Source organism: Chanos chanos, chromosome 13 (assembly GCF_902362185.1).
Source record: "Chanos chanos chromosome 13, fChaCha1.1, whole genome shotgun sequence".
Taxonomy (NCBI): Eukaryota; Metazoa; Chordata; class Actinopteri; order Gonorynchiformes; family Chanidae; genus Chanos; species Chanos chanos.
The window spans coordinates 11,322,349-11,346,174 of NC_044507.1; the positions used below are offsets into that span (position 1 = coordinate 11,322,349).

At 42.6% G+C, this 23,826-nt stretch overlaps 4 protein-coding genes across 4 annotated transcripts; 3 read left to right on the forward strand and 1 right to left on the reverse strand.

Annotated features, from left to right (window-relative positions):
• The first annotated feature begins 81 nt into the window (after positions 1 to 81).
• On the forward strand, positions 82 to 2,928 carry anks4b (ankyrin repeat and sterile alpha motif domain containing 4B). The gene is made up of 2 exons (XM_030790961.1): positions 82 to 242; positions 1,803 to 2,928. The coding sequence occupies exons 1-2, from the start codon at positions 82 to 84 to the stop codon at positions 2,926 to 2,928; spliced, it is 1,287 nt and encodes a 428-aa protein (XP_030646821.1).
• A 1,945-nt stretch (positions 2,929 to 4,873) lies between these two features.
• LOC115826825 (kelch-like protein 20) lies at positions 4,874 to 11,190 on the forward strand. Its single transcript, XM_030790733.1, has 10 exons — positions 4,874 to 5,180; positions 5,533 to 5,859; positions 6,563 to 6,706; positions 7,208 to 7,394; positions 7,771 to 7,917; positions 8,206 to 8,334; positions 9,506 to 9,682; positions 9,822 to 9,968; positions 10,149 to 10,314; positions 10,641 to 11,190. The coding sequence occupies exons 1-10, from the start codon at positions 4,905 to 4,907 to the stop codon at positions 10,810 to 10,812; spliced, it is 1,872 nt and encodes a 623-aa protein (XP_030646593.1). The 5' UTR covers positions 4,874 to 4,904; the 3' UTR covers positions 10,813 to 11,190.
• A 1,319-nt stretch (positions 11,191 to 12,509) lies between these two features.
• On the reverse strand, positions 12,510 to 14,279 carry snu13a (SNU13 homolog, small nuclear ribonucleoprotein a (U4/U6.U5)). The gene is made up of 3 exons (XM_030790371.1): positions 14,120 to 14,279; positions 13,473 to 13,593; positions 12,510 to 13,255 (listed from the first exon to the last, which is right to left on the reverse strand). Exons 1-3 carry the CDS (start codon positions 14,120 to 14,122, stop codon positions 12,993 to 12,995), a joined length of 387 nt encoding a protein of 128 aa, XP_030646231.1. The 5' UTR covers positions 14,123 to 14,279; the 3' UTR covers positions 12,510 to 12,992.
• A 985-nt stretch (positions 14,280 to 15,264) lies between these two features.
• On the forward strand, positions 15,265 to 22,571 carry uqcrc2a (ubiquinol-cytochrome c reductase core protein 2a). The gene is made up of 14 exons (XM_030790320.1): positions 15,265 to 15,346; positions 17,234 to 17,332; positions 17,596 to 17,745; positions 18,244 to 18,308; positions 18,474 to 18,530; positions 18,726 to 18,850; positions 19,431 to 19,528; positions 19,725 to 19,782; positions 20,024 to 20,119; positions 20,253 to 20,452; positions 20,833 to 20,913; positions 21,330 to 21,406; positions 21,812 to 21,965; positions 22,263 to 22,571. Exons 1-14 carry the CDS (start codon positions 15,314 to 15,316, stop codon positions 22,344 to 22,346), a joined length of 1,377 nt encoding a protein of 458 aa, XP_030646180.1. The 5' UTR covers positions 15,265 to 15,313; the 3' UTR covers positions 22,347 to 22,571.
• Positions 22,572 to 23,826: the final 1,255 nt, after the last annotated feature.

A 23,826-nucleotide genomic window follows, 5' to 3' on the forward strand; every position in this document is an offset into this window, starting at 1 on the left:
TCATATAATCTACTCCCTTGATTAGATTTTTGGGTGAAACTGTTTCTTTTCTTCTTAATTTTGAAGAGAGGATAATTAAAGATGTCAAGATATCATAAAGCGGCTATTGATGGCTACTTGGACCTTCTGAAAGAGGCCACAAGGAAAGATCTGAACACTCCGGATGAGGATGGCATGACACCCACACTATGGGCAGCATATCACGGACACATCGACGCCCTTCAGCTGATATGTAGTAGAGGGTGAGCGATGGTCGATCGTTACTAATGAAAGTTGCTTTAGGTGATGTAAATAGTAATGTAAATGTTATGTGATGAGGTTGCCATAGAACAAACGCTTCGTTTCACAAATCAGAAAATGTGTTTGTCATAACTCTACATCATCTATTCGACACATACTAATGCAGTCATTCACATTTCAGCTGACTTGCCCACACAAAAATAAACAAACATTTTAAGTCTGCATTGTGAATAAACATGAATTTCATTTAAATGTGTCCGCAACACAGTAACAGCAAAATTCACGTGAAATATATGTTCTAGGAATTTAATTATCTACTGGGAGGAATGAGAAATATGAGCGTTATTTTATGTATAGTATGACACACAAAATACTATGCTCTCGTTATTTGTAACCTTTAGCACTTTACACAGAGCAAAAGTAACCTCAAACATTCTCTTACTGGCATGTTAAAAGAATAGTCTGATCCGCATCTTCATGTTGTCCACGAACGTATAATTAACACCTAAAAATATGCACTATACAGCCTTAGTCTGTTACTATTACAAATGGAGAATCACCTATTGTTAGATTTCACTGTACAACAAAAGTCTCATTTATGCTTGACTTAAGTTACTCTGAGAAAATGGCTGTTTTGTAGGCTCTGACAGTGTCAGTCAGTTAATTACTGCTGTTCCCATTTACCATTCCAGAAGTTAAATCAAGCAACTAACTTATGTGAAAATAGAACAAAAAGTCTCTTTATTCAACTCAGGCTCACTCACTGCTCAGTTTCTTCTTCTTCTTCTTGTTTTATTAGCTCAGCCAAAGCTGAAGTTGTTTTGTCTTTGTGAAACCAGGGAAAACATGTATGCATGTAATTATTTAAATGGCACACACTCTCTGGGGCCAGAAAAGACAAGCATTTAGACAGAGGCAATGTTTTATATAAAAAGTTGCATATGACGTAGAGTGATAAAATGCTAATCCACGAATCCATGTAGAGGTATCGGACCGGATGTTTTGGATCAGAGAGGATCTATAATACAGTTCTAAATTTGCTGCCTTAAAGTTTATTATATGGAATTATATAATTGTGATCGTTTTGTTTTGGGTATCCATTAGCAACTGAGTTGCTGGATAGTTCTATGAGAGATAAGCTTCACGCCAGCTATGGTAATCAGAGGTTTTATAGGCATATGGTTAGAACAAGCGAGTGGACTTTCACTCTTAATGGTTTACCAGTTAACCAATGGCAGTAAACTTAATAGACCTGAGCAGCACTATTACAAGGGTGGGGATGCACAACACCGTCAGTAATGTTGGATCGGTGCCAGAGTTTACCAGCAGCTTTAAATCAGCATCCTATGGATTTCAGGTGCAGAGACCGAATAGCCAGGTCGGACAAATATAAATCCAGTGACTGTAGAAAACCTTTTGTGGCGGTCCAACCAATACCCTAAACACTTACAAATGTAGATGTTCTGCAGTTTTTTGTGACATAATTTGGAATTTACCTGAAAGGTTTATGCTCATGTGCCTGCGCTAAACAATCACTCTCTTTGTGTGTATTTATTTTGCAGTGGGGATCCTAACAGAAGTGACATATGGGGAAATACACCTTTACACCATGCTGCTTCAAATGGCCACATGCACATTATCAGCTTCCTAGTGAGCTTTGGAGCCAACCTTTTTGCTCAAGACAATGACTACCACACTCCCATGGATGTGGCGGCTTCCCGGGACCATATGAACTGCGTCCGTTTCCTAGATGATGCTGCCTCGAAGCAGACCAGCCAGAACCCCAAGAAGGTGGCCCGTCTTAAGGAGCAAGCCACCAAAGAAGCAGAACAACGGGTGAAGTTGTGTGAAAAAGTGAAAAGGAGGCACCAGAGTAGAATGGATAGGATTCACAGAGGAAGTCGTGGATCGGTGTCCTCAGAAATCAGCCTCCTCTCTCACCCGAGCATAGGCACCATTAGCAATGCCAATGAGCAGTTCTCCAAGCTCATTGCTGCAGATACCAAAGGTCCCATCTCCACTCGGTTTAAGGGAACACTCCAGGGCAAATTCAAGAAGAAAGATAAAGGGACACTGACCAGACCAGGAGATTCCAATGTCATCTTTGTCAAGCAGGAGAATGGAACAGTTAGAGAACCAAAATTTACAGATGTCTTCAACGAACAGGATGAGTTTGAAGAGGAGGGAACAAGGGCTGTGGAAGATGAAGAGGAAGAAAGTGACACCAAGGAGTCCATTTTCAAGAGACCTGGCTTAGGGAATATGGTGTTCCGAAAGAGCTTCTCCATGGAAATGATGGATCCAGAGGATTATCCAAGTGGTGACACAGAAGATCTGGGATTCCTGGTCCGTAAAGAAGTGTTTGAGGCTGCTGAGGAAGAGGAAGTGGACGTTTTTGCAGATGAAGGAGCCAACGACTTGCCCTGGAACCAGGAGGAGCTTGGCCTTGATGAGGAAGATGAGGAGACTTCACCCTTGGATACCTTCCTCTCTTCTATCAACCTGTTGGACTTTGCACCTGTGTTCACTCGCGAACAGCTTGACTTGGATGCGCTCATTCTGTGTTCTGACGAGGACCTGAAAGGAATCCGTATCCAGCTTGGACCACGGAAGAAGATTCTGGAAGCGGTGGCCAGGCGGAAAGAAGCTTTGGGACGTCCAGGTCCACTAAAGGATACAATATTATGAAGAAATTTATCATCTAGGAGAGTTCAGTGATATAATTCAACATGTATATTTCAGACCTTTTTGGTCCTCAGCTACGACTTCTTCTCTGATTTATGTTTTGTCTTTTGGTGTTTTTAGGGATGTAAAGGAGTTAATAATAAAGGAGAAAAAAAGAAAAGGGGAGAGGGAAATGGGTGGGGTGGGAAGGTGTACTTTAATGACATTCAGATTTTTCATTTCTCTTAACTTGAATTATTTGAATGAGACTCACACAACGTTCTGAACACACTTATAAAAATGATATGATAACCAAAAATGAATAAAAAGATAGATAAGCTTTGAAATCATCTATGCTGAGGTAGTTTGTATTTTAACAGCCAATGTTTATAACCGAATAGTTCTCAATTTTTGCATGTGTAAACTGCTTTTCAGTTGAAGTTAATTTATACCAATTTGTTATTCTCAGCATTGCTTGAATTAAATCTGATGGCTTTGAAATTAAATTGGTCTTAAATTATCGTATTTAATTTGCAAATATTTCCTCTTTTTAGCCTTTGCTGCTACATTAGTATCTCAGAATTAAAAAATACATCAACATTACTCATTTAATCTATAAATATGGACTCTTTTCACGTTCAGCAACAAACGTTTATTAATGTGAAGTTTCTGTGCTGTTTGTATGATATTTGCAACAATTAAACCAAAATAGCTATAAATTTGAGTAGCAGTTTGATTTTAGTGCGAGCTAAAATCGTTTGGTTAATTATAGCAGTAGGGTTGTTACTGCCGTGAGAGCACACAACAATGCCAGAGAGAGCTGTAACTGAATGAGACGCTTGTTCTGACCCATGAAGCCAGCAAATGAGGAGATAACTCGCCGGAACCAAAAGTCTGTTCAAGCAGAAATCTTTTCATTTTCTGCTTACAGGAAGCAATGAACGGTGAACAAAACGTATGGCTTACGCAGATGAGTAATTGTTTGTGTGTGTGTGTGTGTGTGTGTGTGTGTGTGAGAGAGAAAGAGAGAGAGAGAGAGAGAGAGAGAGAACTCGCCTTCGTTCACTGTTTTACAAAACCGAACAATCGTAAACAAGTGAGAAGAGAGAGTTTCACATTACGCAACTCCACAACAGGCGGTGGCGGTATTACTCTAATGACGATAAAGTTCAACTTTCTCCGTTTCAGTGAAGGAGACATGGCGTCACGACTCTCCATAAACAATTTGAGGTCGAGTCGTGCATCTCTTTGACTGTCTTGTTATTAAAATCATGTTTGACAGGTAAGACATTTCACACAAGCCTCGAATTTTTTATGGCTGATCCTTTTTCTCTGTGTTTGTAGCTACTACAGGTGAATTCAGAAGGTTTACAGGAAGATGAACATCTAGGCACTTCTAATAACCAGTTCGCTAACTCATCGCGTGTAAAAGAGGATTATTTAACGGGGGAGGGGGCAGTTAAAATAGGCTCATATTGGAGTAAACCTCTCTCTAACGCGTATAACACGAATCTGACATTTAGAAAGTGTTACTCGTACGTGAATTTGTGATTGAAAATGATGCGACCCAGACTGGACTGTTATGAATTCACCTTCCGACGATTTGACGTTACTGCACTGCTAATGGCCACTGCCTGGTCGCCCAGTTGACACTAGTCATTTTGATCGTCGCACTGTCATTGAAATGCATAGTGCATTTCTTCCGTAACATAGTGTTTAAACATTCCATACACATATGCTTTATCCTGAAATCCAAGAGGATGTTCTGTCGTGAGATGGTCAGATCGATGAACCTGGAAATTTCAGTGTCTAACAGTAACCAAAAACAAACAAATTAAACGTTTCAGAACGCTACAGTGAAAGCACAGCCTGCATATCGTGTATCATTTTTTAGAAGACAAAAAACTTCGAAAACACTTAACCTTTTTCCTTTTACGGACAAGGTTGCAACGAGACCATTCTCTGCTGTTCTTCCAACCAAGCCTGAAATAGGGGAACAAATGAAGATGGAAATTATGGCTGTCAACATGTCGGTCACCTCCCCAGGCACGGCCACCCTCCCTCCCTCACCCAGTCTGGAGGACTCAGGTTTTCCTCTGGCCTCGCTGGATAGTGAGGACTACGTGTTTGTGGAACCTCGTCATCCCAACAAGGTACTGGAGGGGCTGAACAGTTTACGGCTGAACAATGCCTTCTGTGACGTAACACTGTGCTGTGGAGGTCAGGAGTTCCCGTGTCATCGTATTGTGCTGGCCTCCTTCAGCTCCTACTTTCAGGTAAAAGGCTTGCATTTCAACAGATAAAACCAATGCCCTTCGCAACGAGAATTCAGTAGATTTTTTATCTGTTTCCTTTTAGCAAAGACCCTCAGATTTCCACGTCATATGCACTGTGACTTGATTTTGTGCTGATAACATATAGATCGGCAAGTCTGTTCAGCATTTGCGTGCAGGATACTAGAAAGTGGCTTTGGAGAATATTTGATACACCATTTTAAAAAAATGGGGGTTATCCAAAATATGACTGGTGAAATTCCATTTGCATAATGTTGTTCTTAAGCAGGGATGTCTATTTTTTTTTTGGCCTATTAAAACCCCTTTTCTCCCCTACACTCTTTCCAATTCTCAGGCTATGTTCTCTACTGACCTCATGGAGTCTCGGCAGGAGCGGGTAGCCATCAATGGGGTGGAACCTCAGATGATTGGCATGCTGGTGAATTATGCTTACACGGCAGAAGTGGTGATCTCCAAGGCCAATGTGCAAGCGCTGCTGGCGGCTGCCAACCTCTTGGATGTTATGGCAGTGAGGGAGGCCTGCTGTCGTTTCATGGAGCGACAGATGGACGAGATGAACTGCGTGGGCATCCACTGTTTCGCCGAGGCCCATTCCTGTCACGAGCTGGAACGCCGTAGCATGGAATACATTCAGCAACACTTCAGCAACGTCTGCAAACAGGTAGACTGATCGGCTCCGTTACAACAGGTCGATAATGTAACGGCGGGTCAATTCTGCTGAAGCGGGTCGTGTCTGTTACGGATGACCCGCTCTGTTACAGAAGATCAGCTTTATCACAGCAGATTATATCCACTAGAGATGTAGATCAGCTGGCTCATAAAAGGTCAGCTCCATCACAGAAAGGCTCTGTTCTAGTAGATGAGCTCTGTTACACAAGGGAGACTTTCAGCAGGTTAACTAACATTGCGGCAGGGAAGCTTTTTTACACCATTAAGCTCTGTTACAACACGCTAACTAATCTTACAGCAGGTAGCTTCACATTAACTACCATTCTAATGTCATCAGTCATGGTGTTACTGTTAATGATGCTAGTTGATCAGTAGGACCACATGAATAGTTTGCTAAAACTGTTTGATTGGTGTAATCTGGCAACCAGGCAACTGTTATTACAGTGACAACAGGAGTGGAGAGGTGAATTTTGGATTATTATGTTCATAACAGAAAACTGGCTTAAGTGATAAAACTGAGCACTCTGTCAAACAGGCCCTATCAGTGTAATTACATATACATTTGAATATTTCACAGGTCAAGTGAACATAGATGAATGTTACTGTAGCCATGTGATCTGTAACTCATATTTCTACCATGAGATGGTAGAAGAAACATCATGAGGTCCTGTTTCTGTTTGTGTGTGTGCGGACAGGAGGAGTTTCTCTCGCTGTGTGCGGACAAACTGACTGAGATCATAGCTAGCGACCATCTGAACGTGCCCAAGGAGGAGACGGTGTTTGAGGCTGCCATGCTCTGGCTGAACAAGAGCGCCTCCCGCAGGCAAAGCTTTGAAAAGGTGAACCGCTGTCTGGGGACTGTGTGTGTGTGTGTGTGTGACATTAACCACTGAATTACTGTGAAGAACAGATAAGTTCAAATACCCATACAAAAAAACAGAGTCACAAACTTAGCTCCGCTCAGTTGCCAACCAAATTGATATAATTGAGATCAGTACTTTTTTTTGTTTTTTAAAGCTCTCGAAGAGTTTGCCTCAAAGCGCAGGGTTTTAAAGTATAAAGCTCAGAGATTGAGTAAGATCAGTTAAAGTAACGCCTGTGAGGCTCCGCCCTCAGCAGTTGTTCATGGGAAGGGGACTCTGGTCCTGAGATTAACTCGTGTATTGTTTAGCCTGTTAAGCCATGGAAGGTCACACAGTGTAGGCTATTGGTATGGATATAAGCAGTGTCTATGTAATGGATACGTGGCGGGAAATTTGTTGGGTTTTTTTTTTTTAATGGAGGAGGGGGCGTTGACTTTGCCTCTCTGTGTATGTGTGCGGCACGTACGTGTGATGTAGGTGCTTGAGCACGTCCGGCTGCCCTTGATAAGTCCGTACTACATCCACGACGTGATTGAGTCTCTGGATGTGGTGAAGGAGTCTTTGAAGTGTCAGAAGCTCATCTCTGAAGCCAAAGATTATCTGCTGCTACAGGATCGCAGGGGAGAACTCTACGGTCCCAGGGCACGCCCGCGCAGGTCCACGGGTATGCCCCGGAAACACGCGCACGCGCGTGACGACTCACGAAACACACGCATGTTAACACCCACATGTACGCGCGCAAACATGCGCTCACCCATCCATACACATGTTCAGACGCAAACATTCCCGCTCATGCCCTCCTAAACTCACACACACACACACACACACACGCATGCATGCATGCATTCCTTCACTGATTATTTTATGTAAACACAAAGACATTTCTGGCCTGAGGGGCTTTGGGAAGCAAATACTCTGAGAGGCATATGTGATTAGCAGCTATTTGAACACCGTAGCCTGTAGCTCAGTGTGTCTGTGTGTGTCTGTGTCTGTGTGTATGTGTGTGTGCATGTGCATGTGTGTGCATGTGTGTGTGACAGGGACAGCTGAGGTCATCGTCACAGTTGGGGGTGAAGATGACAAGGTTGTCCTGCGGAGTGTGGAGAGTTTTGATCCCCTGACCAGCCAATGGAAAAGCCTGGCCTGTCTTCCCTTTGCTGTGAGCAAACATGGATTAGTAGTGTCAGGTAAGACTCCAATGGGCCAATCAAATATGGTGCATAAAAGAGAAAAACAAGCTTTGATGCCTGTTTACACCAAAAGTTTACAGCTTGTGTGTTGTTACATAGTAATTATAATCATATTATTACATTAGTTGGCGACCATATATAGTAATTATTACAAGTTTATCACTCATCACAGACGTTAGTAGAAATTTTCTGTAAAACAGTTAACCTTCATAGTCAGCTTATGTTCACTACAGTCTTGATTGAATTACACTCTCTTTCACACTCTCTGTGTCTGTGTCTATCCAGGTTCCATGCTGTATCTTGCAGGTGGGGAGTTTCCAGATGGTTCTGCAAGCAGGGAGATGTGGCGTTATGACCCTTGTTTTGACTCCTGGCTAGAGATGGCTCCTATGAATGTGGCTAGATCAGAGTTAGGTAATACCTCGTACACAGTAATAACAAATAGCATTTAAACTTTCCCTTAGTCAAGGCATTGTGTAGACATGCTGTGTAACTGAGAGTAAAACTGTCTTTAAGCAACTTTGAAAGCACCCCCGTGTATAGGAAAAGGAGATGTGTGGTTGGTTTTGTATCTGCACAGGACTGGTGATAGTGGATGGTTATGTGTTTTGTATCCATGCAGGCCTGGAGATACTGGATGGTTTTGTGTTTTTATCTGTACGGGACTGGTAATAGTGGATGGTCATGTGTTTTGTCTCTGTACAGAACTGGTGATACTGGATGGTTTTGTGTTTTTATCTGCACGGGGCTGGTGATAGTGGATGGTTATGTGTTTTGTATCTGTGCAGGACTGGTGATACTGGATGGTTTTGTGTTTTTATCTGTACGGGACTGGTAATAGTGGATGGTCATGTGTTTTGTCTCTGTACAGGACTGGTGATACTGGATGGTTATGTGTTTTGTATCTGTACAGGACTGGTGAGACTGGATGGTTATGTGTTTTGTATCTGTACAGGACTGGTGATACTGGATGGTTATGTGTTTTGTTTCTGTACAGGACTGGTGATACTGGATGGTTTTGTGTTTTTATCTGTATGGGACTGGTGATAGTGGATGGTTATGTGTTTTGTATCTGTGCAGGCCTGGAGATACTGGATGGTTATGTGTTTTGTATCTGTACAGGACTGGTGAGACTGGATGGTTATGTGTTTTGTATCTGTACAGGACTGGTGAGACTGGATGGTTATGTGTTTTGTTTCTGTACAGGACTGGTGAGACTGGATGGTTATGTGTTTTGTTTCTGTGCAGGACTGGTGATAGTGGATGGTTTTGTTTTTTTGTTTCTGTGCAGGACTGGTGATACTGGATGGTTATGTGTTTTGTTTCTGTACAGGACTGGAGATACTGGATGGTTATGTGTTTTGTATCTGTGCAGGACTGGTGATACTGGATGGTTATGTGTTTTGTATCTGTACAGGACTGGTGAGACTGGATGGTTATGTGTTTTGTATCTGTACAGGACTGGTGATACTGGATAGTTATGTGTTTTGTTTCTGTACAGGACTGGTGATACTGGATGGTTTTGTGTTTTGTTTCTGTGCAGGACTGGTGATAGTGGATGGTTTTGTTTTTTGTTTCTGTGCAGGACTGGTCATGCTCGATGGTTACGTGTTTGCGGTGGGCGGTTGGGAAGGGCGGTCGCGACTGGACTCGGTCGAATGCTACAACCCTCAGACCAATACCTGGCAGTTTATGGAGTCGGTCAAAATGGCTGTGACCAGCCCTGCTGTGGTGGCCTTGGATGGACTTCTCTATGTCACAGGTGACACATTCACCCAAACTGATCAGACACCTCCTTACTCACTCCCTCACTCTAAGATTCATTACCCGGTTTGTTCTCTGCTCTCGATGAATTTGGTATTGTGTCGTAACTTATGGTAATACATCATCTGCACCCGTAGGGGGAGCCGTTCTGGAGGATGGAGACGGCACAGATTTAGCCCAGGTTTACAACCCTAAGACGAATGTGTGGACGGAGGTGGCACCCATGCAGATAGCTCGCTCGGGATCTGCAGCATGCACCTTGAAGGGCAAAATTTACGTCATAGGTAAAGCGGTCAGCAAATCATCTCCTTTGTCTAGAAAGCTTTAGCTCATTGGCTGCCACTGAAAGCTGTCCCGTTTTGCAATAAACCAATGAATTAACACATGAACCAAAGAATGAAGTAATATTATTAAGGTTGTAATTGGTTGGTTGGCTGGTCAGTTGATTGATTGCGCCCGTGCAGGTGGGTGGCATGCGTCCACAGAGAACACTGATAAGGTGGAGTGCTATGACCCTAAAAAGAACCAGTGGACCATGTGTGCCCCCATGAAGGAGAGACGCTATCGGCCTGGCGTGGCAGTGGTGGATGGCAAGATTTATGTATTAGGTGGAGAAGAGGGCTGGGATAGGTGAGTCAGGGCATGAAAACAGATGATTGGATTCGTCACAGTGGTTTTGTTCATTATCGCTTCTGAATTGTTCATTTTTCGTTAACTCATTATTGTACAGTATTTTAATCACTTAATTGTAGATAGTGAACTGGTCAAAAAGCTGCCTGTGGTCTTTGCTGTTTAAAGTTCTGACAGATATTTTCAGTAGAAGGTTAAGTGATGAAATTTAAGATTATTGCGGATTATTGTGGATGGGACTGCGCACAGAAATTCCTGGAGAGCATGTGCAATGCATCTCATGTACCTTTTAATACCTCATACAGGTAAACCTGTTCTTTTTGCAGGTATCACGATACCATTGAGCGATACTGCGAGGAGACGGACAGCTGGGAGATCGTGGGCGAGATGCCCACCAGTCGCAGCTGGTTGAGCTGCGTGTCTCTGCCGCTTCGGAAAGACGTGCACGGCGCCAGCCGCCCTGGCACCGCCTCCGAAACCGAGTTCTCCGTGGACTGAGGGCCTCGCCGTGCCAAGCCGAATGCCAGTTTGTGTGCCAGACACACTCAGCGGGCACCGTCTGTCATAATGTGCCAGGCAGAAGTAGCCCCTCTCTCTCTCTCTCTCTCTCTCTCGGTGCCCGTTGGATGCTGTTTGCGTGGGCCTTTTAGTGGCGTACAGAAGAAAAGACCGAAACGCAGGCCGGTCTCAGAGAGAGACCGCTCGTCATCTGTTTAAACACTCAAATGGGTTCATTCCATAATTGTGGTTTAAAGCTGGACGTGTGTTGGTGACAATAAGCCCGCGTGTGCGCGTGCGTGTGTGTTTGTGTATGTGATCGTGGTAAGTGTGTATCCGTGCACTAAGCCAATCCCTCATAGACTTGTCATAGTGTGTGTGTGGAATGGTTATCATGGCCAGACAGGGTCTCGTGCTCCCATGTTGAGCACTTCATGATCACAACAAGATCATTTTTTCACTGCACCCAGCAATCGTTGCTACTGTGGTGTATTTTTGTACTGTGTTTTATATGGATATTTTTTGTATTTATTAGTGAATCTTTCTGTTGTGTTGGAAACATTGCGAGGAAACCTGCAGCTTCACGTGCAGCTGGTGTATTTGCTAGTAGACTGAGATGTCGGTTAACACAGAGGTGATTCTCAACCATATGGATTTTACATAGGTTGTATTGATATAAAGGGTGTTATTTGACTCAGAGGGCTTCACTTTGAAGATGATCGCTCTGCTCGGTGAAGAAAAATAAAAAAAAATTAATTTAGATCAGTCTAAATGTCCTTAACGCTTTCTTGCATTGGTTGCGCTCCAGCCGAGACGAAATCCAAGCGCATGCTGTTAATGTTTGAGCCTTATCCATGTGCTCCCAAAGACCTTTCTCATCAGTGCTGTTCACACGTTTACCACTCAGCCTCTTCAAAAAAAAAAAAAAAAAGACTATTTAAATGAAGTTCTTTGTGTAAAAGCAACATGTGGCACTAATGTTAATTATTAATTCAATATCGGGCAAGACGGCGTGAAAATCTTTTGTGCTAATTATTGGTTACAGTGTTGTTGTAGTGAAAATATACCCAGTGCCAACTGGAGGCCTCTACAGGTGACTTTGTGCGTTACTTTATTGCTGTGAACAACTTGGGCAGATGACTTGGACAGTAGTTTTATTATGCGTGTCCTGATTGGTCGTTGAAGGGGTCAGGTGTCAGACTGTACAGGGTCTATATGACTAATCTATAGAAATGAATATATGAAGCCAGTGTGGTAGTGTGCCATCTTTGAGGATATGACAAGGTCGATTAAACTGGAGTATATTCTGTGCCAGGATGTTCTGTAAGCATAACACAGGGTATCAAAAGTTCGATTGTTTTGTCGTTTCCTTTGTCCAGACTGTTCTTAGAGCTGACACTGTCCTTCGCTCACACAGTTTGATCCCTTGTGTGTGTTTGTAATAAAAATCTACTTAGCCAGGTCTGTGGTTTGACTGGTTCCTTTTATGTTTAATAGTGGAAACTAAAACATTCCACAAAGATTCTCCCCATATCAATTTAACTAATCTAACATGTGTTGAAACGTGTTTACTTAATCGTTTAGTTTGAATACTCCATAGATAAACTGTGAGCTGGATATCTGTTCTAATGACGATGTGTGATATGACAGCCGACATGTCATGTCAGGCACTCAGAGCCATCCATCTACACAGGATACAGGGAAACCCTTTTGTTTATTGAAAACTTTGAAAAATGAGCAATCATTTCCCAGTACATTTAAATCCACGCAGTATGTTTTCTATTCAGTTTAGCATTAGCATTGATGCTAATATGAAAGTAAAAACAAAACCTTCCGTCAGACAGATCGTTTCATTTAAAAAAAATAAAAGAAATGAAAATTCATGTCAATATGAACAGTGACGTGACCGATGCTGACATTCGGCTAAAATAAAAGCTAAGCATCAGCTATGGGCATCTCAAGCCTGAATGATGACAGGGTTTCTTAAATCCCAGGAGCACCTCAATCTAAACTCACACATACAAAATGAAACTGAAGCACAAGACCTTGTCCAAGCTTTTTTTTCCAATGAAGTACAGGAATCCGAACAGACTCATAATTAACCTCTTGTATTTAAAAAACAAACCAAAAAAAAAAAGGATGGTGTGAGCATCCAAACTAACAGGCTCTCAGAGTCTAAATCACACCAGCAGTCTCTCAATAGCCATCTGCACAGACTGAATCTGAGGCTTGAGTTGGGAGCCTTCCTTAATGGTGACAGAAGTGGCAATGACCGGCCTGGATACGCCGCACGCTCGACCCAAAGCCTGCTTGGAACGCACAAACACATACGGCACGTTCTTGTCCTCACACAGTAGAGGCAGATGAAGAATAATCTCCAGCGGCTCTGCATCTGCTGCCATCACGATGAACTCGGCGATACCACGGTTCAGCGTCTTAGTGGCTTTGTTGGAGAGAAAACAAGGAAACATTGGTTACAACAGATGTAGCAGCTACCAAAAAAAAAAAAAAAGAAACAAAGAAAAATCGCGATCTTCAGGAAAATGTGGCTCTATTCTAAACCTCAGTGTTATAATGTGTCGCATTAACTCGGCGTTAACTAGAAACATGGCTACATGGTACTCTGTCTGAAAATTATTCGGAGAAGATCAGTGTTTTACCTTCGTTGGCTCCCTTCCTCAACTGTTTGTAATTGGCGGCTTGTTGCACTAAATCCAGGATGGTTTTGGTCAGCGTAGCATCGGCCAAAGGGTAGGCCTTAGGGTTCACCTCTGCCTCAGTCTGCAAAAGACAAAAACCTGAATATCTCTACAGCTCATAAAAATGGGGAGTCTGGAAAAGCGACCTGATGTAGTGTCATCACATAACTTATAGTTTCTGCCCCACACCAATTCGAAATTAAAAAAACCGAGATCAACTGATCTACTTAACTCAGTTATCACACTCTCAAATAAAGAACATTACAAGGTGTAAATATCTGCGACTATACAAACGAGATGAAGAATTACTGTGAAGATTGATCCATCCTGTTAAGATACACGTGGGTAATTTAGCTACTTTAGCCATTTAGCTAATGGTTTATAGTAAATCATAAGTTTAGGGCGCAACTTTGCCGCACGCAGTAGCTACACAACTACTCCGTTAATCATTCAAAAAATGCAAAAATTCGGGAAATTCAATACTGATCTCCCGAACAACATATTTTCCCATAAAATAATAGCAATGGCTAGCAACGGAGTTAACTTGCCGGTGTTCACCCAAACCAGCTAGCTAAGTTAGCTTGTTATACAGCATGCACACTGCTTACCATGGCTGTTGTTTGGTACTCGGGTTTCTTTCTTTAAAAGAATGGAAAGTCCTCTCGGCGTGTGCTTCACGGAGGACGGATACTGTTTGTTCGGAAAAAAACAGGCGAAGATCGGAACCCAGAGAAGGTAGCTTAAAAACTATGCGTACGCAAAGTAACGTGCCGCGAACGATGCCTCTCGCGTCGGAATTTCAGTGTAGGTCGCTTGTCAATGACATCATCAACTCCAGACGAACCGTCTAAAAGGAGAGAACATGCTTTCAAGAAATACAACTTAATTAGAAGCTACGCACATGTTTTACACGAAACACAATCACGACGCGCATTTCAGCAAACACAGCATGCTTGGTACTAAATAACAAACTTCTTTACCCCTAACAGCAACAACATTAAAATACATATCAGTGTTACATTCCTGCAGTGTTTATTTTGACTGTGAAACAGTAAAATAATGGAGATGTACATTATTACATAGATGATCAATTGTACACTGGCGTCACTGATATTCTCCATAGATGTGAACCCAAGAAACTTTTTAAGTTTCAGTTGGCACTTTTTCGACACTTTATTGTCCTTTATTTAATGATCTATTTCATTGTATTTTTTGTTGAAAATCAACGATATAAAAGGATCACCAAAAGAGCTGCTTCATAAATCCAGCACGAAAAAGAATGAATCAGAAAAAATGACCAAGTATGACAACTGCAAGTTTTTTTTGTCACCAGAGGCTTAAGGTGATTAAACCTTTGCCGTTTATTTTAAGATGCTTTGTCTCGAGGTTGACAGATTGAAATAAATTTAATGGGATCTTCACCCCAGTGGAACAATCTGACGCTCTGGATTTGGTCTTGATCTCAGGTTGTTTTCTGGGTCAAGACTTCAGATTCTTTGCCTTTTAAACAACAGTTATACTGTGATTTCTTAAACATCAAAGAAAAATCTGATGAAATACTGATTACTGATTTTAGAATAGTCTGAATAAATAATTATAGATGGCCCCAGATGTGTAGATGGAGACGTCAAGGTAACTTAGGCGAATTTACGTGAGCCCGAGTTGTATGTCTTAAAGTTGCCTTGCTTTGTCACATCTTTTTACCTTTTTTGGATTGGCTGAGAGGAGCAGTGGAGTGTGGGTAGGACGTCAGGTCGGCCATATCTGTCTTTTTGCCGTGACTGAAGGAGAGAACCCGAGTCATGAAAGGAATCCGAACTCTTAATCAACTCTCCGTAAGTTCTCACCCTACACTTTCTCTTCATCGCGTAGTTCTAGGTCTGCGGTTTCACGACTCCCTGAAGTTTGTTTGGATTTAAGATCAACGGCCCTTGAAGACGGAACCGTTACCCGGTGAAACATCTCAGGCTAGTTTGCAGGTTTAAACGTATGGGGTTGATGGTAGCTGATAAAGCCGGTATAGACTTTCCACATTCTTGTCGTAAGCAATTACAGACAAATAATATGTAGATAGTTTTATTGAGACGTTTTTGTTAGGGTCACTGTTCTCTGAATGCGTGAAGATGACCTGAATGTTGAGGAGGATTGTAGCCATAGCTAGCTAAATGTCACAATAATGATTCTGTGCTGTATCAACGTATTGAAGGTCACGACACGACTGATGTTTTTATCACTTGAGGATATCACTTTTCCTTGAAAGTTTGTTGACCCCTATTCATGCTGCTGTCATTTTAAGACTGACGTTTGAGCCAGTTAGAGGTTAGCAACTGCGGCGGATTTCAGCTTTCTTTTGAGTAGTATGGAATAGCTGGCTGGCTAGGGAGTTTGCAAGCTTAGGGCAGTACTTCTGAGGTGACGTCAAGTTAGGTCAAACATCGAAGCAAAGGGCTGTTTGTACGAGGTGTGCAAACAAGATATCTTACAATAATTGCGGGAGCATATTAACTTGAATGCTGATTTATATTAATTTTTACAGGCATTCGACCTTGAGTACTGTTAAAAACTTCCATTTTATCAGAGTAATTAATGAGAAATCCCTTTTGTCAGAGGAATTGGTGAACCCCCTCCCGAAGGGAAAGTGTCTTTCTTTGACAAAGGGTCACCATAACCTCTTAGTGGTGTTTGTCGGAACCTCCCCTCATTCTCAAACATGAGAATGAAAAGTTTGTTTTGTTTTGCTTGCAACCTGAACGACACGAACGGTTCATTACCCTTGACAGCGTTGAGTGTGTCTACACTGAATTTCATAAGAAAAGTTTTTTTAAATGTCAAAATTCTGGGGAAAAGAAGAAAAAAGCAGACCTTTTTCCTGCCAGGGCATGTTTTTTTTTCCTATTGTGTGTTGTCTTGTTACTATACTTATTCTTATTCATTCTCACTGGTGATTGGGCGATTTCGCTACTTTTTTTTCTCTCTGTAAGGCAGGACACATAAATATATTACTTAATTTTGCAGACTGATACACTTAGATTTTAAATTGTAAAACTGCACAAATTGTAAACTGGAAACACAACAAAATTCTGGTCTACTGAAATAATCTATTAGGGAAATTGCACTGAGTTTGTTACAAGGATGTAAAAAAAGGTTGGATAACCCCTCTCAGTCTGTGGCTGTTTGTACTGCAAAGAGTTTTTTTCCCCTCTTTCTTTCCCTCTGCCAATGATCTTGTTCATTCATCTGTGAAAGAGTAAGTAGTGCAATTTAGCTCCCAAGCGATTCCCTCTACATCCTAGTCTTTGCCCTCCTAGTGCCCTGACTGTGACTTATCAGGTTGGTGCTAGAGATTAAAGTGTCCTAGCGAACCCCATTTGGCCTTTGTGTTTGACTGTGCCATCACTGCCTGGATTGTGTCTTTGTTGATAGCAGACACACTTTACCATGTCGGGGCAGTGTAATGTGATCAGAGCAGTTGTGTGTCCCTACAAGCCCTTTTCAGTTTGATATATGACCCTGTCTCATCAGGCCAACTGATATGAAGTCCTCATAGAACTCGATGTGGTGAAAAAAGGTTCTTTGTGATCTCTGTCATGTAGTGGTGACCTGTACAGTTCTTGTTTAGTTCAGTGGTTTTTATGTGTGGAGAGCGAAGAAAGATTGAAAGTGTTGAGGTGAGGTGTTTCTACAGGTGTGGTCGTTGGTTCCTGACGTTTTTCCCTCCACAGAAACGATGTTACGTAGCCCCGAGACAGAGTGGCTCTCTGACTGAACCGTTTTTGACAAAGAAGCCTTCGTCCCCGCCTCTCCCAGCCCAAGATGTCCAGGTACCAGTCCCCTAACATGCCCATGACGCTCAGGAATGCCCTGAAACAATGTGTCGTGGTTCATATTTGTGTGCATACCATTTATGCTTCTATGAGGGTCTCCAGTGATACATTAATAAGCTCTTAACCTACAACACCTTCAACAGACCGGTGTATTAGATATGCCTCTTACGATAAAGTGCAGCTTTTAACTGTTAATGTTTCAGAGACGGGCAATGGCCAGAACCTGTCCTGGGTCTGATGATGTTCTGCTTGTGTCACAGGTGTCCAAACTTCCCAGCGGTCTCGTCATTGCGTCCCTGGAGAACTACTCTCCCGTCTCTAAAATCGGAGTATTTGTGAAAGCGGGCAGTCGCTATGAAACGGTGGAAAGCCAAGGAGTCACTCACCTCCTGCGATTGGCCAGCAATCTGGTAAATACCGTGGGAATCTGGTAAAATTCCAGGGGGGGAAGTTGAAATATGAAGAATGAACGCTGTACTTTGGCAGGATATGTTAACGCTGATCATATTGTCCTGGATTTGCATTGAGATCATCTGTAAGCATAACTCGAGTGTAAATCCATTAATGCCTAAATACTTTTTAGTAAATTCAGATAATGAATACACTTTAAAGCTGCCAGTTAAATCCGGAAACCCCCCTCCAGGACATTTAGTTTACTTAACAATGTGGAGATTTGCAAATCTGGTCTTTTTTTGTGTGTGTGTCAGATGAATCACACTTATAATTTCATTATGTTTTTTGTGTTGTTTGACCATGTGTTGGGTATACCGTGTTGATAAATCAGAATATCTCTAAAGAAGAAATGTATTGTCTCACGAAGGGACCGTTTACAGGAGACCAAGAGTAGCGCTCGATGCCGTTATAGCGTGAACGACTGAATAAGTGCATTTAATGTTTTTGGATTTCAGACTACCAAGGGAGTGTCTGCGTTCAGGATCTGTCGGGGCATTGAAGCCGTGGGGGGCAGTCTCAGGTTAGTGTTCCCCTGACTGTGTCCTTGAGTAACTTTCCATAAATAAGCACACGCGCGCGCACACACACACACACACACACACACACACACACTCACGCGCGCGCGCGCGCCTGGCACACAAGCTCTGTCACTACACTTATTACTCTGTGTGTTCTCTGATTGCAGTGTGACCTCATCAAGAGAAAACATGGTGTACTCTCTAGACTGCCTGAGAGATGACTTGTAAGTGTTTTCATTGTGTCTGACATTGTTTGATAAATCAACATACACGCTCATTAGCCCTTAAAGGATGAAGAACAGCTGTTTTGAATCAGTCTGTTTGGTTGAGTTTTAACCGATATTCCACTATGACGGTTGGTGACGTGAGCTTCGGTCTGTAACGTTTGACTCATGTGCGTGTGTATGTTCCTCTAACAGCGCTGAGGTCGTGGAGTACTTGACCAATGTGACCGCAGCTCCAGAGTTCAGGCCATGGGAGGTGTCTGACCTCTCCCCCAGGGTTAAGATAGACAAGGCCATCGCTAATCAGTGTCCACAGATCTGTGAGTCCTTTTCTCTCTCTCCCTCTCTCTTTCTCTCCTTATTCCCCTCCCGCTTATATCTCGTTGGCTGTGGCGCTTTGGCTCTGATTAGCAGTTTGTAACTGACCGACGTCAGGCTTCATCCGTTAAGAGTTTTTTTTAATGGCTGGCAGCTGAAACACTCCAGGACTGGTCCTCCCCCTGTTGTCCTGCTCTTGTTATAAAGGAGTGCCCAGATCGTGGTGTCAGGATACATAGAGAAAATATGAGTAGAATACGTTCAGTGCCATTAGGTATTTGGAGGCATTTGCAGTCCGCAGCTGAGAAAAATTGCGTGAGATTTAGAGATTTTATAATTTTGCCAAATTGTGGTTCAAGCGAAGAGAGGTTGGAAAAAGAAGAGAAACTGAGAAAAGAGACCCAGATTAAGTGGGAACAGAACCAGTGATCCAGTTTGCTTAAGTCTGTATTAAACAAGGCTTCGGTTACTATGTGCAGCTAATGATGGTGATAATATCAGTTATGATGGCCAGCACACTACTTTCACTTGGGCTTCCTGCTAAAGTGATATTTATGTTTGTTTGTTTGTTTGTTTTTTCAGCTGTTGTTGAGAAGTTGCATGAAGCTGCATATAAGAACGCTCTTTCCAACTCTCTGTACTGTCCGGACTACATGGTGGGGAACATCACTCCTGATCATGTAAGACTCCGTTTTACTTCATAATCAAACCATTGCCTTTGTTCAGGATGTGTCTGACTGTTTATCTAAAGGAGAGACAAGGGTTCAAAACCCTTTTAGGTGCAGAGAGTCTGGTTAGCTCAGTGCTCTGGGTACGTTCACACAGTGTCGTATAGACGTCCCGGGATTGTAACCCTAACTCTTTTCAACCCCTCAGTTGCACTCTTTTGTTGAGAAGAATTTCACGAGTGCGAGAATGGCCCTGGTCGGAATAGGTGAGCGTCTCTGCAATCCTTTAAGAAAAAAAAATGCCCAAATGCTAACGTTCTGTAAAGAGAAATATCTTTGCTTTGAAATGTTCATTTTGAATTTGTCCCTGCGGTAGTCTGTATCTCAGACTCATTATGTGTGAGTGAGGGAGAATCTGAGTAACAGTAGCCAAGTGGAGGAAAGGTAAGCATGCTTCTTGAATATTGTATTTATATTCTTCAACGTTGCCTTAACGTTTGATGACAGGTGTCAAGCACTCAGTACTGAGGCAGGTGGGAGAGCAGCAACTGAACATACACAGAGGACCTGGTGTGGGCGGGACTAAAGCCATCTACCGCGGAGGTGGGTTTCTTACAGCGGGCCCTCCCACACAATGGGTTCCATATGTATCAGCAGGCTCTGTGTGTGTGTGTGTGTGTGTGTGTGTGTGTGTGTGTGTGTGTCTGCTCTCACATCTGGATCATCCCGCGTGCAGGTGAGCTGCGTGTGCAGAACGGAGACGGACTGGTCCACGCCCTGGTGGTTAGCGAGGGGGCGCTGGCGGGATCGGCAGAGGCCAACGCCTTCAGCGTGCTACAGAGGGCTCTGGGAGCGGGACCACACGTGAAGAGAGGCTCCAATATCACCAGCAAGCTCAGCCAGGGTATCGCCAAGGCAACCACGCAACCATTCGACGTGAGTAATGTCCCAGATTCCTACAGAGCCGAGCCCCGGTAAGACCTGGGTCTGATATCCCTGTACTTGTTTCCTGAGTGATTTTGTTCCTGTGTTTTTTTTTTTTTTTTTGTTTTTTTGCTCTGGTGTGCGTACATGTCATTATTTTCTATTGGTGACATTTTGATCGGTCTGGTAGCTAATGAAAGTGAGTGTTTAACAGTGATGGGACAAGGTTGGTCATTCAGCCATTTCACATAGAGGTATGGAAGAAACAGAAATGTTGTCACATATCTGTGTTTGACCCTTAGAGGAGACAGAAATGTTGTCAAATATCTGTGTTTGACCCTTAGAGGAGACAGAAATGTTGTCAAATATCTGTGTTTGACCTTTTTTTTCAGGCCTCAGCTTTCAATGCCACATACTCAGACTCGGGGCTGTTTGGAGTTTACACCATTTCACAGGCCGACTCAGCCGCAGAGGTCAGTACTGCTCTGTCATTCACAAGAATAAAATCTCCACGCTGTTGAGATTTTAAACAAACCATAATTATCCACTCACTAAAAACCATCAAAAACCATTTCCTAACGCATTAAAAATACACCTTGAATAGCAGTGCCTCTTAATCCATCCCTACAAGGACCTCTGGTATTTTTTATTTCAGTTTATTTGAGGCACAGACCTCACAAACTATCTTAGTCCATATGAAGTACCGTATTTTAAATAATGAACTGATCTCCACTCTCTTCATCAACTGAATCACAGTTGCACATCCATAGCTAGGACAGTGCGGTGCTCTGCGGTCAGAGTAGGAATGGATGGTGAGACTCTGTGTATTACTCGGGTCTCTGTTATCTGGGTGCGTTTGAGTGAATGGTTGACTTGTCATTGTGACCAGGTGATTAAAGCAGCAGTGGGCCAGGTGACCGCGGTGGCACAAGGGGGTCTCTCTGAAGAGGATCTGGCCAGAGCCAAGTAAGAACAGACCCACTCACCACAGCATCCTACTACATTCAAACATTACCCTAAACCCTAAATAGGTTTACCTTGTCAGGTGGCATTATTTATGGATTAAATTACTCAAAACAGCACTGACGTCAAACACTTTTTTATTATACAAGCTGTCCCCAGTTTTTTAGAAATCTGTCTTCTTTTTTTCTACAGTTTATGGAGAACAACACATCACATTTAGAGTGTTTGCTCAATTAATGCAAGAAAATGTATAAAACTTGTAGAAACTATGAATTACTGAGTCCGAGTGAATTTTAATTTGTGAGTTGGGTTGAATGTTTATATCAGGTTGACTGTTCAGTTGTGGATTGGGGTGGACACGGGTGACTATAAATGTGTGACCATGTCTGTCTCTCTGTTCTTGTTTAGGACCCAGCTAAAGGCAGAGTACCTGATGTCTCTGGAGAGTTCAGAGGGTCTGTTTGAAGAGTTGGGTGCCCAGGCACTGGCCACAGGAACCTACAGTTCATCTGAGGTCGTGACCCAAAGCATCGATGCTGTGACCTCCACCGATGTTATGAATGTGAGCGTGGCAGTCTTGTTTAGTACTGTGTGTGTGTGAGAAGAGAAATTCTGTACCATAAGCAGTGCATGTGTGGTTTTTATACAGAGAAATTTGGCAGAACAGCCATTGTGTTCCCCTTGAGAAAGTCATGTCATTTCTCTGAGAATGCTGGGAGTTTATTTTAATCTGATATAATCATGCTCGCAGAGACTACAACATAACAAAGTTATAACTAAAAATAATCTCTCTCTCTCAATCTCTCTCTCTCTCTCTCTCTCCCTCTCTTTATCTATCTATCTATCTATCTATCCACAGGCTGCAAAGAAGTTTGTGGCAGGCAAGAAGACAATGGCTTGTAGTGGCCACTTGGTGAACACACCTTTTGTGGACGAGTTGTGAGAAACGTGGTTATTTAACATTTTACCTGAGGCTGTTTATTTGACAAACAGAAGACCCTGAAAACAGTTATAATGCAATGGCCTCCCACTGGCCAAGTCTCTGTATCAGTCTCCACCAACTGCTGTTTGTTCTGTACGAAATGTTCCACATCGACAGAGGGAAATGCATTTTTGTCCATTTCATTGTATATCTGATGTAAATTCATTAAAAGGTCTATCCACAGTATGTAGTCTCCTGGTTTATCATTTATTTTTATATTACCTCAATCTGTTCCAAAACTCTGCAATGGACGTTTCCAGGGTGTCTCCCTGCCTTTCACCCATTGAGTGCTGGGATAGGCTCCAGCATCCCCCAAAACCCTAATTAGGATAGGCGGTGTAGAAAATGAATGAATAGATGAATGGATGTTCCGAAACTGAAAACCATTCACCAGTCCTCTAACAATGTCTTGTCAGGTTTAGCCAGAAAATGCCTCTACTACCTCTAGGGGGAAGCAAAGAGCCATTCAAAATATGCTTTATGTTCTGTGAAACCAAAACCCAAATGTTAATGAAATGTCCACAAGAAACACAAACAAAAATAATTCTCAATCCAGAAAATGCCTGTATACATATTCTTCAAGACAGGCTTGGAGACATATTCATTTTCTACTTAAGTGGATGGCTCTTTTTGTTTCTCTGTCTAAGTGGAAACATACAAGTGTGTAAATCCACAGGAATACTTTTTTGGTGGAATAAAAGATCAAAAGCACATGTCCTGAGTCTCAAGAGTGAAGAACAAAAGAAAAACAAACCAAAAACCCCCCCGAAAAAACCCAAAAATAAATTTGTCAAGGAGAGCAGCCTGTCCAGAACAGAATACAAACTCTTATGGATGTTGTTGTTGTTGTTGTTGCTGTTTTGTTTTTTTTCCAAGTGGAATATTTGTAATGGAAAATGCTGATCAAGCAATAATTGTAAACATTGTTGAACCAGATTGTCTTGGCAGTGTCAAAATAGTCATCCACAACCAGTAAGCAGGTTTGATTTAAACCCACATGGTGCAAATGTTCTGTGAATAAACAGGCCTCTGATGAAGCTAAACAAATGAAGAAATACAGATGTCTGTTACTGGCCTGCTTGTGTACAACACAGCGCTAAACCAGAATATATCTGTCAAGATTCCTTGGTTTCATTCTATTCAATTTTTATTTTGGTATTTCGGGACTACACATCGCTGATGTTGTTGCCCTCTAGAACCCGACAGTGCTATGTGTGCACTTAGATTTGACACAGGATACTTGAATATGAACGGAGAGCAACTCCAACTGACACATAGCCTACTCATCCCACGGTTCTCGTCTGTAGTGGTCGGCATACGCCTGAGTGCGACTCTCGCGAGAACAGATGCTTCTTGAACGGGATGTTGGTAGGGCTGTTGTGTGTCTGACGAACGCTCTGCGTGGGGGGTGTTTTTCTTGATGTCATTTTAGTAAGAAGGG

Coding starts and splice junctions, on each gene's coding strand:
- uqcrc2a (XM_030790320.1), top strand. CDS start 15,314: ATGAAAGGAATCCGAACTCTTAATCAACTCTCC. Junction 20,120..20,252: donor TAAAGCCATCTACCGCGGAG/GTGGGTTTCTTA, acceptor TCCCGCGTGCAG/GTGAGCTGCGTGTGCAGAAC. Junction 20,453..20,832: donor CAACCACGCAACCATTCGAC/GTGAGTAATGTC, acceptor CTTTTTTTTCAG/GCCTCAGCTTTCAATGCCAC.
- LOC115826825 (XM_030790733.1), top strand. CDS start 4,905: ATGAAGATGGAAATTATGGCTGTCAACATGTCGGTCACCTCCCCAGGC. Junction 7,918..8,205: donor ACATGGATTAGTAGTGTCAG/GTAAGACTCCAA, acceptor GTGTCTATCCAG/GTTCCATGCTGTATCTTGCA. Junction 9,683..9,821: donor TGGACTTCTCTATGTCACAG/GTGACACATTCA, acceptor CTGCACCCGTAG/GGGGAGCCGTTCTGGAGGAT.
- snu13a (XM_030790371.1), bottom strand. Junction 13,256..13,472: donor GAGGAAGGGAGCCAACGAAG/GTAAAACACTGA, acceptor TCTCCAACAAAG/CCACTAAGACGCTGAACCGT.
- anks4b (XM_030790961.1), top strand. CDS start 82: ATGTCAAGATATCATAAAGCGGCTATTGATGGCTACTTGGACCTTCTG. Junction 243..1,802: donor CAGCTGATATGTAGTAGAGG/GTGAGCGATGGT, acceptor TTTATTTTGCAG/TGGGGATCCTAACAGAAGTG.